At 42.6% G+C, this 11,877-nt stretch overlaps 2 protein-coding genes across 2 annotated transcripts; one reads left to right on the top strand and one right to left on the bottom strand.

Annotated features, from left to right (window-relative positions):
- Window positions 1-7,975: 7,975 nt before the first annotated feature.
- Window positions 7,976-9,404, bottom strand: smim8 (small integral membrane protein 8). The gene is made up of 2 exons (XM_076137254.1): window positions 9,198-9,404; window positions 7,976-8,247 (listed from the first exon to the last, which is right to left on the bottom strand). Exons 1-2 carry the CDS (start codon window positions 9,321-9,323, stop codon window positions 8,089-8,091), a joined length of 285 nt encoding a protein of 94 aa, XP_075993369.1. The 5' UTR covers window positions 9,324-9,404; the 3' UTR covers window positions 7,976-8,088.
- Window positions 9,405-10,785: 1,381 nt separating this feature from the next.
- On the top strand, window positions 10,786-11,559 carry gjb7 (gap junction protein beta 7). The gene has a single exon (XM_076137288.1). The coding sequence runs from the start codon at window positions 10,786-10,788 to the stop codon at window positions 11,557-11,559; it is 774 nt and encodes a 257-aa protein (XP_075993403.1).
- Window positions 11,560-11,877: the final 318 nt, after the last annotated feature.

Raw genomic sequence — 11,877 nt, 5'->3', positions numbered from 1 at the left:
TTGGGGTTTGAAATATGATTTTTATATGGATTTGTTTTTTCTTTTCCCTCCCTTGGGTTCGGGCCTGGGCACTGGCGTTTTGGTGTACTGGGGTTTTTTTCTGAGTTGGGTGGTGGTCTCCGTGTGCCAGCGCCCCACAAGTGCTACTAGCAACTACAAGCACACTTATCACCCACCTAACCCTAACCCTAACCCTAACTCTAACCCTAACCCTAACCCTAACCCTAACCCTAACCCTAACCCTAACCTCTAACCCTAACCTCTAACCCTAACCCTAACTCTAACTCTAACCCTAACCCTAACCCTAACCCTAACCCTAACCCTAACTCTAACTCTAACCCTAACCCTAACCCTAACCCTAACCCTAACCCTAACCCTAACCCTAACCCTAACCCTAACCCTAACCCTAACTCTAACCCTAACCCTAACTCTAACCCTAACCCTAACACAAACGTCCTGCACGCACCTAAAGCATTCACACCACTCAACCTAACCCTAACACCACTCAATCTAACCCTAACCCTAACCCTAACCCTAACCCTAACCCTAACCCTAACTCTAACCCTAACCACAGGCAGCACTCATTATACCTGTCTGTGTTTTTATACTGTATATGCCTTGTGTTTAACCATTTCTTTATATTATTTATTTCTTATATTTTAACAGTATGTGTCTTATTATGTTTTTTATTTCTTATTGCATGAAGCACTTTTGCACAGACAGGACAGCACTTATGCTTGGAAGAAGGGTCCACCACCCACTCAGCCTCAGGATCAGACTACTCCCATTTTTACCGCTGATTTTAACTAATTTATCCTAACCATCTTATCCTTTTACAATTGCATGTTTTTAAATTTTACTCTTGTTTATATTTATTTATTAAGTATTTATCTCTACATATGTGTGTGTGTATGTATATATATATTCTTTTAACTGTTATTTATTTATATATTTTATATTATTTTATCATTACTATCTATTTTATTTGTATACACATAAGTATTTATTTATGCCATTTATTATTCTGTTTTTACGTGGCACTTTGCTCCGAACCCTGCCTCTCACTAGGGAGGGAGCAGTAATTTTACGGAATCCAGCTCTATTTTAGTAGACCACCGTTTGCCAGTGCTACACAAACGTCTTGCACGCACAATAGCAATCACATCACTATATCTAACCCTAACCCTAGGGTTATGGTTAGGGTTTGGGTAACCCTTATTGTAGTTTTACCTATTTTTCTAATTTACAGCACCTTTAATCTTTATTATAAGCATTTATTATATAATTCTATTTATTGTTTTGAGTTTTTCTGAAATGTTAATAATGTTTTTTGCATGGAACTTCATTGTAGCCTGCTTTGTTTTTCATTGTGTATTTATAAGTGTTTTGGTGTTGCATGAATAACATAAGTCAAAGTACTTTTACACACATACACACACTGTATACAAAGGGTAAATAGTGTTCTCACTGTCAACTCAGAGGGATATGGCAGTGGAATATTTACAATGAATCCATATCAGACTTTAAAATCTTGTCCACACATGTCAAATGAAGCTATAATCAATATTTCAGAATAATTCAAACTCAAATATTGGTGGGAAATCTGAGTTGGAAATTATTCTGATCCAAATCTCAGCCCGTCATTCCTCCCTGTGATTATAAAAGTGAATAAATATAAAAATGAGCCAAATGAGCCAGTCTTTTGAATGGCTCTTTGAAATGAACGGATCCCAAAGATCCAGCTCGATCCAAAGAGCCATAAATCCCATCTCTAACACAGACCCTAGAAGCTCAAAGAAGTCTCAGAAAAAGAGGAAGCTTGTTAGGTTGTCTAAACATACAGAATCTGTAAATCAGCAACGAGAGAAAGAACGAGCCGCCCAGACCTTGCAATTGCTACAGGCCTCTTCTGGTAGATTACATATCTCAAATACACACAGGTAGTATACAAAACGTGCCCATATGGCAATATAAAATCCAAAAACTGTGTGTATTTGCTTACATGTAAACAGTGTGATGCCATGTATGTGGGAGAAACGGGAAATCAACTCTCCGTTAGACTCTGGAGGCATAAGTACAATGCACAGAGTAAATTTGACACCGAGAATCCATTAATCCTTAACCTGCGCTCGCATGGTTGGAGTTCTGCTTCTGTCTCTGTTTTACAGCAAAGCCCACACTGGTCTGTACTGCAGAGAAGGAGGCAGGAGAGAATATGGATCTCTCAACTCTCCACGTTATGGCCATCAGGCCTTAATGAGAGGTAGGTTCTTGCTCTGGACTTGTGCAGTATGGATGGCCAGTGCTTTGGGTGATGATGAGATGTATGTCTTATCATTGCCCCTAACCCCAACCCCAACTCTTACCCTAACCCTAACCCAAGTGGAATTCAGATGAAGAAAAGGAGATGAGATACAGTGTAGTCTTGGAGCTGTGTGAGTGAGTGAGTGAGTGAGAAGATTGTCTTTGTGTGCCTCTTTGTGTGTGTGACAGACAGAGCCCTTGATAGGCTAAGTGTTAACAGCCTTTGTCTTGAAGTTCAGGGTTAGGGTTAGGGTTAGTTAGAAGTGGAAGTTCAGGTAGTTCTCTTCCACTTTTAGTCATATGCATGTTTCCTGGACCTTCCATGGTGAAAGGCCATCAATCTATTGAGTGTTGTGTATTTGGCTCAGACGATTTGGAGCCAGTATCTTGAGTGTGAATGCTACCTTATGGTGACCATATAATTCTTATATTTACAATAAATAGATGTATATTTCATATCTTACATTGTCTTGTGGATTTTTTTTATAAAACAGCTGGAATTTAGGATGAAAACTGTATATGTATCAATGGGTTGCATTGTGATTACTATAGGACAGTCTATTGGCCTCAGCTCACTCACCCTTCCACATGACCATGAAAGGCTCCTCTTCTCCTGATTCGCTGCTTTACACACGGAGCAACGCCTTCTCCCTTGATGCTACACTGGTGAGACCAATCAGATGAAGGAAAAAGAGAGAATCACATAAAGGAAAGGTTTCCCATTTGATACAGTGACAGAGAATGAGCTCATACTGCTGCTGAGCACCATAAACTGAGCTGAACATCTGCTGTCAGAACAGTAATAATTCTCTGTACCTATAATGTAAGATCCTTTGTTAATTTACATGCAGGAATAAGAAAGAAAGGTTGGATACACTGAATATTATTTGATCTATTCCATCCCTGCCTGGATTTCAAATTAGGTAGAATTGTGTTGAATGTATGCTGGTGCCTAAAATCTTTGTCTAGTTACACACATTTTTATGTTGAAGTCATGGTGCTTTCTGTGCCACTTGTCCCATCCTGGTTAAGAAGGTAAATTAATAATGAATTGAAAAAGATTATAGCTCGGCTGTAACTGTAATGAGGGAATATAAAAGATGTTGAGATACAGTACATGGAACTTTGTTAGCAGTGACACAGTACAACGTGCTAAAAATGCCATCTAACAAACTGGGCTGAGATTATTCTGATGAGCTTAAAGTCTTACCTGTAAATGCCTAAGAGTGAGTGAGTGAGTGTGTGTGTGTGTGTGTGTGTGTGTGTGTGTGTGTGTGTGTGCCATCTGTGCCTGCTGAAAGAGAGGGGGAATCTGTTCAGGCTATCTAATCCTCTCAGCTCCATAAGACGTTCTGTGTGGTCAACAGTATCAGGACAGAAACGGAGGAGCAGCGCATAAAATCTAGAATCCAGCACATGGAGAACTTCAAAACACCTTTTGTCATCTGATAATTTGATCTATGGAATAACCTTCATCTTGGTTTATTATTCTTCAGAGATTTTCCAGTATTATCTGTCATCAACTGTAAATTTAAAATGGGCTGCTCTCCTTCGAGAGGAAAGGATTTTGGAGCTGGAAATGTCCCCCGAGATGGGACAACAGAGGACTCTGCTGAATCCACATCCACAGAGGACCAGAGTGAAAAGACAAATGAGAGAGGAAAGGAGTGTCAACCACACAGTGAGGAAAACACGAAAATGACTGAATGGCCTCTGGTGGATCCTAATACAGCAGGTAACCAAAGTGCAGACAACCTGAAGAACTCTGAGGTGAATGTGATGCCTCAAAAAGCCGAGGATAAAGTTTTACAAACAGATGAGGGGGAAAAGCTGCAGAGAGGAAAAAAGGACACAGGCTCACAACAGAGAAGATGGCAAGAACAGCTAAGAAAGTCTTCCCTTATGCACTCCAATGCAGACTTCCCACTACACATGGTGCGAGCTCACCAGGCAGCCTACGAGTTTCTAAATCCAAACATCTCCAAATACGGGAGCCTGTTGGGCCTGCAAGACCAGGCTGCTCAGACACACTGTTCACTCCAGCCCATGATGACAACTTTGGTGTTGCACTTTGAGGAGATCAACCAAGCTCTGGAGGAGATGGCTGAGGAGGGTGAGCTGATGTTGAAACAGTACAGTGACTACATGGACATCATGTCTGGGATGGTGGGACCTCCAAATGTGCCAGCTAGCACTGTCACAACCCCACCCCAAGATCTGTTACAACAACTGCTTCATCATTCCATAGAGAAAATGAGGGTGATGGGAAGCTCAGTAGGCGACACCACCCTAAATGAGGCAGTGGAATGTTTTACTTCTTTCACCAAAATGCTGACAGAGAAGCTGCAGGCCAAACATGCAGCAGAGAAGAGGTTGACTCAAGTGTTGGCATGGGTCGAGGAGGCTGCTGTGAAAAAGTCCAAACCCGAGGACTCGGCTCTGCCCAGCGAGGACAGTGGGATTGGAGCAGAGAACGAGAGTCTGACAGGCTCTGAGAGGCACCGCCGCCACAGAGGGAGTGCTGGATCAGGAAGCTGTGGGTCCGGAAACAATAGTCGTGCTGCTCTTGCTCATCACTTACGCATCCAGACAGGACTCAATGAAGGCGACGGGGGGGAGGAGGACGATGAGGGAGGTGATGATAATTCAGAGTACAATGGCTATCAAGTTGACAAGCCTGAGAGGAGGAGGTCAAATTCTTCCCCACCAGATCCAAGTCTACCACTTCCCCACATGGAAATAAAATACATGCATGAGCTGCCTGCTATCAAACATTCCATGACTGCTGCTAGTTCAACAAAAAACAAACACACACCTACAAGAGGTCTGAACATTGTGATAGAGCTACAAAAGAGCCAAAAAGAACTTGATGAGCGAATGAAAAAGATTGTGACTAAGAACTGGGGAAACACACAGTTGGAGAGTCCTCATCATAGGATTGGCCTCAGGAGATATTCTTTAGGTAGCTTAGGAATTGTCAGATATGCACAAAAAGACCTCTTGGGGACAAACCAATTGCCTTGCTCCTTGGCAGTGTTCGAACCACAGCCACCTGGTCGGCACTCTGTCAGAAGGTTGATAAACACTTTTAGCCAAGGGGTCGATGGCAGGCCAGGTCAGAGCTTTGCTAATGTACCACTCCATCTCAAGAGGCCCAGTAAAGTGCATTTACCCCCTGACACGGGAAGTGGTGATGGGACTGTGCTCTTTAATGGCAACAACAACAATAATAGCTGGCCTGATAGCAGGGATGCCCTCGATGTCGATAGCCTTCCACCTCCAACCCTAGAGGTTCTGATGGACAACTCCTTCCAGAGTACAAAGGACACCGCAGGAGTCGAGGAAGAATCCCAGGAGGACTCGACCCGCAGACACTTGATAAAGCAAATTTGTGCCGTCTCAAATCGCCTGAGGGCGTCTGTGCAGAATGTGGAAGTTCTGCCAAACCGGGCAAGACCAAATTTGATCAGTATCTCACCTGCATGCCAAATCGGACAGGATGCTGCGCTGGGGGTGCAGTCTGGACAAGATGCAGAGCAGCAACTGGAGCTTTCAGGAATGGAGAAGAGTACTTCTCTGTACCAACAAGCATGCAAGATCATCCACCTTGGCAATGCAGCAGAATTGCCTGTAACAAGCAGTCATTCACAGCAGGGGGGCAGACAACCTTCACCTCTTCAAGTTGGCAGGGTACAGAGTCTTGAAAACAATGAAAATTATGAGGCTGAGGTGCCTCCCTGCTTGCCTGTGACAGCACCCCCTGTGTCCAGAGTCCGCCTCCCACCGTCATGTCCTTCTGTATGCCACCGATTTCCAAAACCTCCCACTGTCAGACCTCAGCCCACCTACAGGCCCTCATACCGTCCAGGTTCTCCAAGGTCAAGGGGGAAGGGCCCTGAAGAGACCATTCCATCATTGTCCTTTAATAATGCCCGTTCGGTGTTTTGTCAAAATGAACATCAAAACACTCAGGCTCAGATTACTACTAGCTCCTCTGTGTTCTCCAGGCCATGGGGGGAGGCCTCCCAAGGAAGGGAACAGAGGCCTACTTTGACCTCCCAGACAGAAGCTTCCAATCATCCGACTTCAACTACCCATGGTAAGTATACAGTGTGAGCTACAGCGTTTGTATGGGTAAACTTTGACGATTTCTAATATTGACATTGGGCTGTTTTTTTCTAACATGATTGTAGTTCACTAAGCACTACTGACTTGAGTTTTAAGATAAGATGAGATTAGATAAAAGTTACAGTACAGTGGAGAATGAAACAATGAATCACCTCTTGTGCAAAAAAAAAAGTAACAAGGACACACAATAAGGGGGTACAAAGTACAAACAGTAGGGGCGGCAAAGTGCATACACAAGATAGTACATAGTACATGCATAAAATAACAAAGGCACAAGTTTATTTTGGCTTATTTTGACTTCTTTGTCAAAAACACCATCATGGGTGTTAAATGGAGAAAACTAATCAGATTCAAAAGGGAAAATAAATTTATTTATGACTGGACTCATTTACTAATATTGGGATATTGCTAATAACTGCTGTTTAATTGTGTGAGTGATCAGCATGTCACCACTAGATGGTGCACTTAGATTGATTCAGAGACTATAGAGCCAGACTATCGCTCACTCATCGATTTCTTTACAGATATGTCTATGTAATTATGGGTTATTTTTTTAAATATCATGTTAGCAATTTAAGTGAATGTCTTACTTCAAACAATGCATATTTAAACTCAATTTATTACGATTTTATTACAGCTGTAGTGGATGTCTTGTTATATAAATGTATGGAATAAAATGCTTTTTTTTTTTTTTTAAATGGTGCAAACAGCAGCTGTGGTGATGGAGTGATGCGGTGTTCAGGTGAGGTGAGGAAGAGTAAGGTTGCATCATATCATCAGGGAATCATAGAAATAATGAAGATCAAAGCCGCTAACTCTGCTCTTGTGCTCCTTTCCTGCTCTCTTACAGACCGTCTGGCCCAGAGATGACAGGACAAAACAGCCAATCAGACCCAAGGAACACTGTGATGTCATCCTGAAGTTTGGGTTCTCAGTGGCTGTGGGGTTTGAAAATGAAGTGAACAGAAAAAGGATTAGAGACTTTGATAAACATTGATGTTTAATTTAGATTTGTATAATTGTAAGTGTTCTTTGTTCTCTGATTCACTTATTTCCAAAACATTGTCAGATTTTGCCTGTATTTCTCATAAAAGTATGATTCAGTACTTCAAGTGATCTTTAATCTTTACTCAAGTAATCACATTCCAGGTTGAATAAACATGTTCCTTTGTTTTTCATTTGCCCAGATAGAGTCAATGTTATTCTTTTGATACGGATAAGTTTCTGGTGAAGTATTAAACTGTTTCCTGCACTTGATCAATAAATCTGCCAGACAAACCCCCTCAGTTTTCTGAACGGAAGATTAAATCGACCAGCTATTCTACTAACACTAAGCCTCTTCATCATATTCATCCTCATCTCACATCACCACCTTCTGTGCTAAAGGTCGCCTCCCTCAGGCCACTTTATACATCTAAATGTACCGAGAGAGAGAGAGAGAGAGAGAGTGAGAGAGAGAGAGAGAGAGAGAGAGAGAGACACACACACACACACACACACACACACACACACACACACACACACAAACTTTGATACTCAAATATCCACAAACTCAAAGTTTAATTAATGACAGTAGAAACCGTAGATCATCAGAATAACGGGAATAAAACGTGAAACTGTGTGATCACAGATAATCAATAATCACTTAAAGTGCCATCAGTCCCATTTGGAGGTCTTCCTCCTGGTGTATCGTTCTCCCTCACTGTGCACAGCTTCGTAAATCTGCTGCTCGTTGTCTTTTGTGGCGTGCAGGTAACCCAGGTAACCAACACATAACGTGATGCTCACGATGCCAAAGATCATCATCGGCTTATTCTGCAAAACAACAGCTTTATGTTACCCCGGCAACAGCCAATGTCCTCCTCAGCCAACATGCTCATTTCTCTCAGCTAATGAAGTTTGGCAGCATCACACTTTGATCTGTGAAGTTTGAATAATGCTTCACATAAATCTGCTGAAATCACAATCAGCTGTTTGGATTATGACTTCATTTCATTGAAAACATTCTACGGAGATTCTAGACATTTAATTTTGGTTACTGCAGAAAATGTTCAATTATTCTGTCTGTATAGATTCATATTAATAACATGATTCAGAGATTAAACAGATAATCAGATGATGTAACAGTTCATCAGAAACAGAAAAAATTCAAATTCAAAAAATAAACACCACAGAAGAACAAAGATCTGCTGCAGCTGTCGAGTAGGACCGAAAGTTACTGCAGGTCATTCATCCCTACAGTAATAAAACTTTATAATAGGTACTTAAAATTAGAATAGGTGTTTTAACTATATAAAAGATACTGCAACGGTCAACTTTATACTAAATAATAATGATAACAACACAACAGTCCTTCTGCTCAAGCTCTACTGTGTAAAGTGTGTATACTGTTTGTGTGCATATTGTTTATTGTGTCTATATTGCGTGTACTGTTTTGTGTGTGTGTGTGTATATTGGCTATTGTGTGTAAATTGTATATTGTGTTTACTGTTTTAGTTGTATATATTGTTCCTTAACCCTCCATCGTGTATATTGTCTATACTGGTTCTGGTGTTGACTGTCTAATGGCTGTATTTATCTTGTATTCTGTACTTTTGCTACTGTGGCGACTGAATTTCTCATCCGTGAGATTAATTAACGTCCCATCTATCTACCTATCTAATATTGATCCGATACATAAAATCAGGCTGAACCTGTCAAACTAGGAATGAAAACACGCACACGCACACGCACAACTATATCGAGGCAAAGTATCGGCGTCTTACGGGTTTGATGAAGAGTTCCGGGTTCACGACGCGGAACAGCGTGGTGGTCCGCGCGGAGCGGAGTCCGGGGGTCCGGTACTCTCCGTCACCTGTGTGACCTTTACTGCCTTTGTGCTGCTCGGACATGTTTGCTGATTTGAACGGTCAATCGCTGCCAGAAGTGCGCTGCTCGCGGGCCGCCATGATGCGCAGACAACAACAACCACACTGAATGATACCGAACATGAAACAGCGCCCCCAGCGGCCGGGAGGCGCAGACACAAGTTTGTCCTTCAAATTGCTTTTTTAAAACTACAATACAAACTACGAGACAGAAGACAAGAACGGACACATTCAACCAAAACACCACGGAATAAATACATCTTATTCATATCATGATATCCTATAATGCATTATTCACAAGATCCAACATATAAGAATTACAAATGTCTCTGAACAAATTCAATGGGTTTGTGTGTCAATAAGTGAATGGATGTTATGACATAAAGTCTGCATGGGTATCCTGCTCTTCATGCTATATTGTTCCTCTGTATAATTCCACTGGAGGTTCCTATCACTCACTCACCACGCCATTCCTAGAGAGGGAATCTCTCTTGCAATGTCCTCTCCCGAGGTTTCTTCCCTTTCTCCTGATACGTTACAGTTTTCCTGCTCTTCCTAGAGAGCTTTGGGTGGGTCTGGAATGTTCCTGATGTGGTTCTGTGAAGCCCTTTGAGACTTTGGATGTGATATTGTATATTACTCATATACAAATAAAGTGGACTTGACTTGAATCTGGATCCTTATTGGAGTCCGGAATCTGATCAACGATTCAATAACCAAAGTCAAAAAACTAACCCCAACCACAAATGTTACAAATGAATTCCCGAGATGTTAAAACAGACAAGAAATTCATCAAAGAACTTTATAAAAACATGTCACATAAAAGGACTGAGGTTTCAAAGTGATCAGCTGATAGAATGTGGATAAGTTACAGCAGCAGGTTAAGAAATGAGAGACGTCTGATGAATGGATTATTGATCGGCAGTGTAACCTGATCAGACTCAGCACATATGAGATCACCATGGTGATGCTGCCTGTGTATACAGCAGACACGCTTCGTTCTTCACCACACGTGTAAGTCAGGTGTCTGCTTTCATGAGGCGTGTTCCTGAACCCTGCAGGTGTGTGAGGCAGCAGAGGGACGGCAAAAAGCTCCAGAAGCACCACCTCAGCCAGCAGCCGCGGTACGTTCAACCTTCCTGTTATTCTTTAAAGAACGGTTCATACGACAAATGTACATTAAAATAAATGACACTTGAAAAGTATTTCTTCATATATTACATGAAATTATTCATGTAATACAATTTACAAAGAGTAAACCAGAGGAACATCCTTCGCTATCTTCTCCACAGGAAAAAAAAAAGCAGTGAAGTGATGTTCTTCTCTTCAGGTCTGTAGGTCTCTAGTGGGCCCTTATGGATCCATGAACTCGTGTTAAAGCCTCTAAAGCTCCTCTTGAACCTTAGCTAGATTCTACTATGTTCACCTCTGACCTTTGACCCTGAACACTCTGTATGTTGTTGACTTACAGGACACGGACAGCAAGATGAACTGGGGATTTTTGGAAAATGTTCTTAGTGGAGTCAACAAATACTCCACGGTCATTGGCCGCATTTGGCTCTCTGTCCTCTTCCTGTTTCGCATTTTGGTGTACGTGGCGGCTGCGGAGCAGGTGTGGAAGGACGAGCAGAAGGACTTTGTGTGCAACACCCAACAGCCCGGCTGTGAAAACGCCTGCTTCGACCACTTCTTCCCCATCTCTCAGGTGCGGCTCTGGGCGCTGCAGCTCATCATGGTGTCCACGCCTTCGCTGCTGGTGGCCCTGCACGTGGCCTACAGGGAGCACAGGGAGGCCAAGCACAGACGCAAACTCTACCAGGACAAAGGGCGGATCGGCGGCGGCCTCCTCTGCACCTACATTGTCAGCCTGCTGTTTAAGACCACCTTTGAAGTGGCCTCCCTGCTGGCTTTCTACTTCCTCTACAGCGGCTTCCACGTACCCATTTTGCTACGCTGCAGCCAGAGTCCGTGTCCCAACACGGTGGACTGCTACATTGCCAAAGCCACAGAGAAGAAGATCTTCCTGTGCATCATGGGCTGCACCTCCATCCTGTGCATTGTGCTGAATGTGGTGGAGCTCGTCTACATCATATGGAACCAGTGCTGGAAGCATTTCACCAGGCGCTACGTTCCTGTGGACCACAGAGCTTCAGGTCTAGCGTGCTCCCCCATTTGCACCATCAGCGAGTCGGCCAACCATCAGCCCCCGGCCCCCACAGGAGCTGTACTCACGCAGCCAAACACGCCTGTCCAGTCTTAAACACAAGTCTCAACATTGTTATTGCTCTTATTAGCTTTGTGATCATTATCGCTTATTACTTGTGTTTTTGTTCTTCCAACACTCAGTCAGTCACTTTGTAGTTTAATACCATAGAACACACACACACAATGCGCTCACACCATGCGCTCACACCATGCACGCACACACAAAAAGTCTAAAGATGTGATAAAACCATGGCATTCATTAGTGAAACATTGAACAAAGTGAGTGAATTCCCTTAAATTCTCTTAATTGTCCCTCAGTGTGTGTAAACTGTTAATAAGTGAGACTTCCTCTTCCTCACTCGTGACATCATCA

This window comes from Genypterus blacodes, unplaced genomic scaffold (assembly GCF_046128005.1).
Source record: "Genypterus blacodes isolate CSIRO-AG114 ecotype Tasmania unplaced genomic scaffold, CSIRO-AGI_Gbla_v1 ptg000301l_1, whole genome shotgun sequence".
Lineage (NCBI taxonomy): Eukaryota > Metazoa > Chordata > Actinopteri > Ophidiiformes > Ophidiidae > Genypterus > Genypterus blacodes.
Note: the sequence above shows the minus strand (reverse complement) of the source record. Positions and strands in the feature narration are given on the sequence as shown.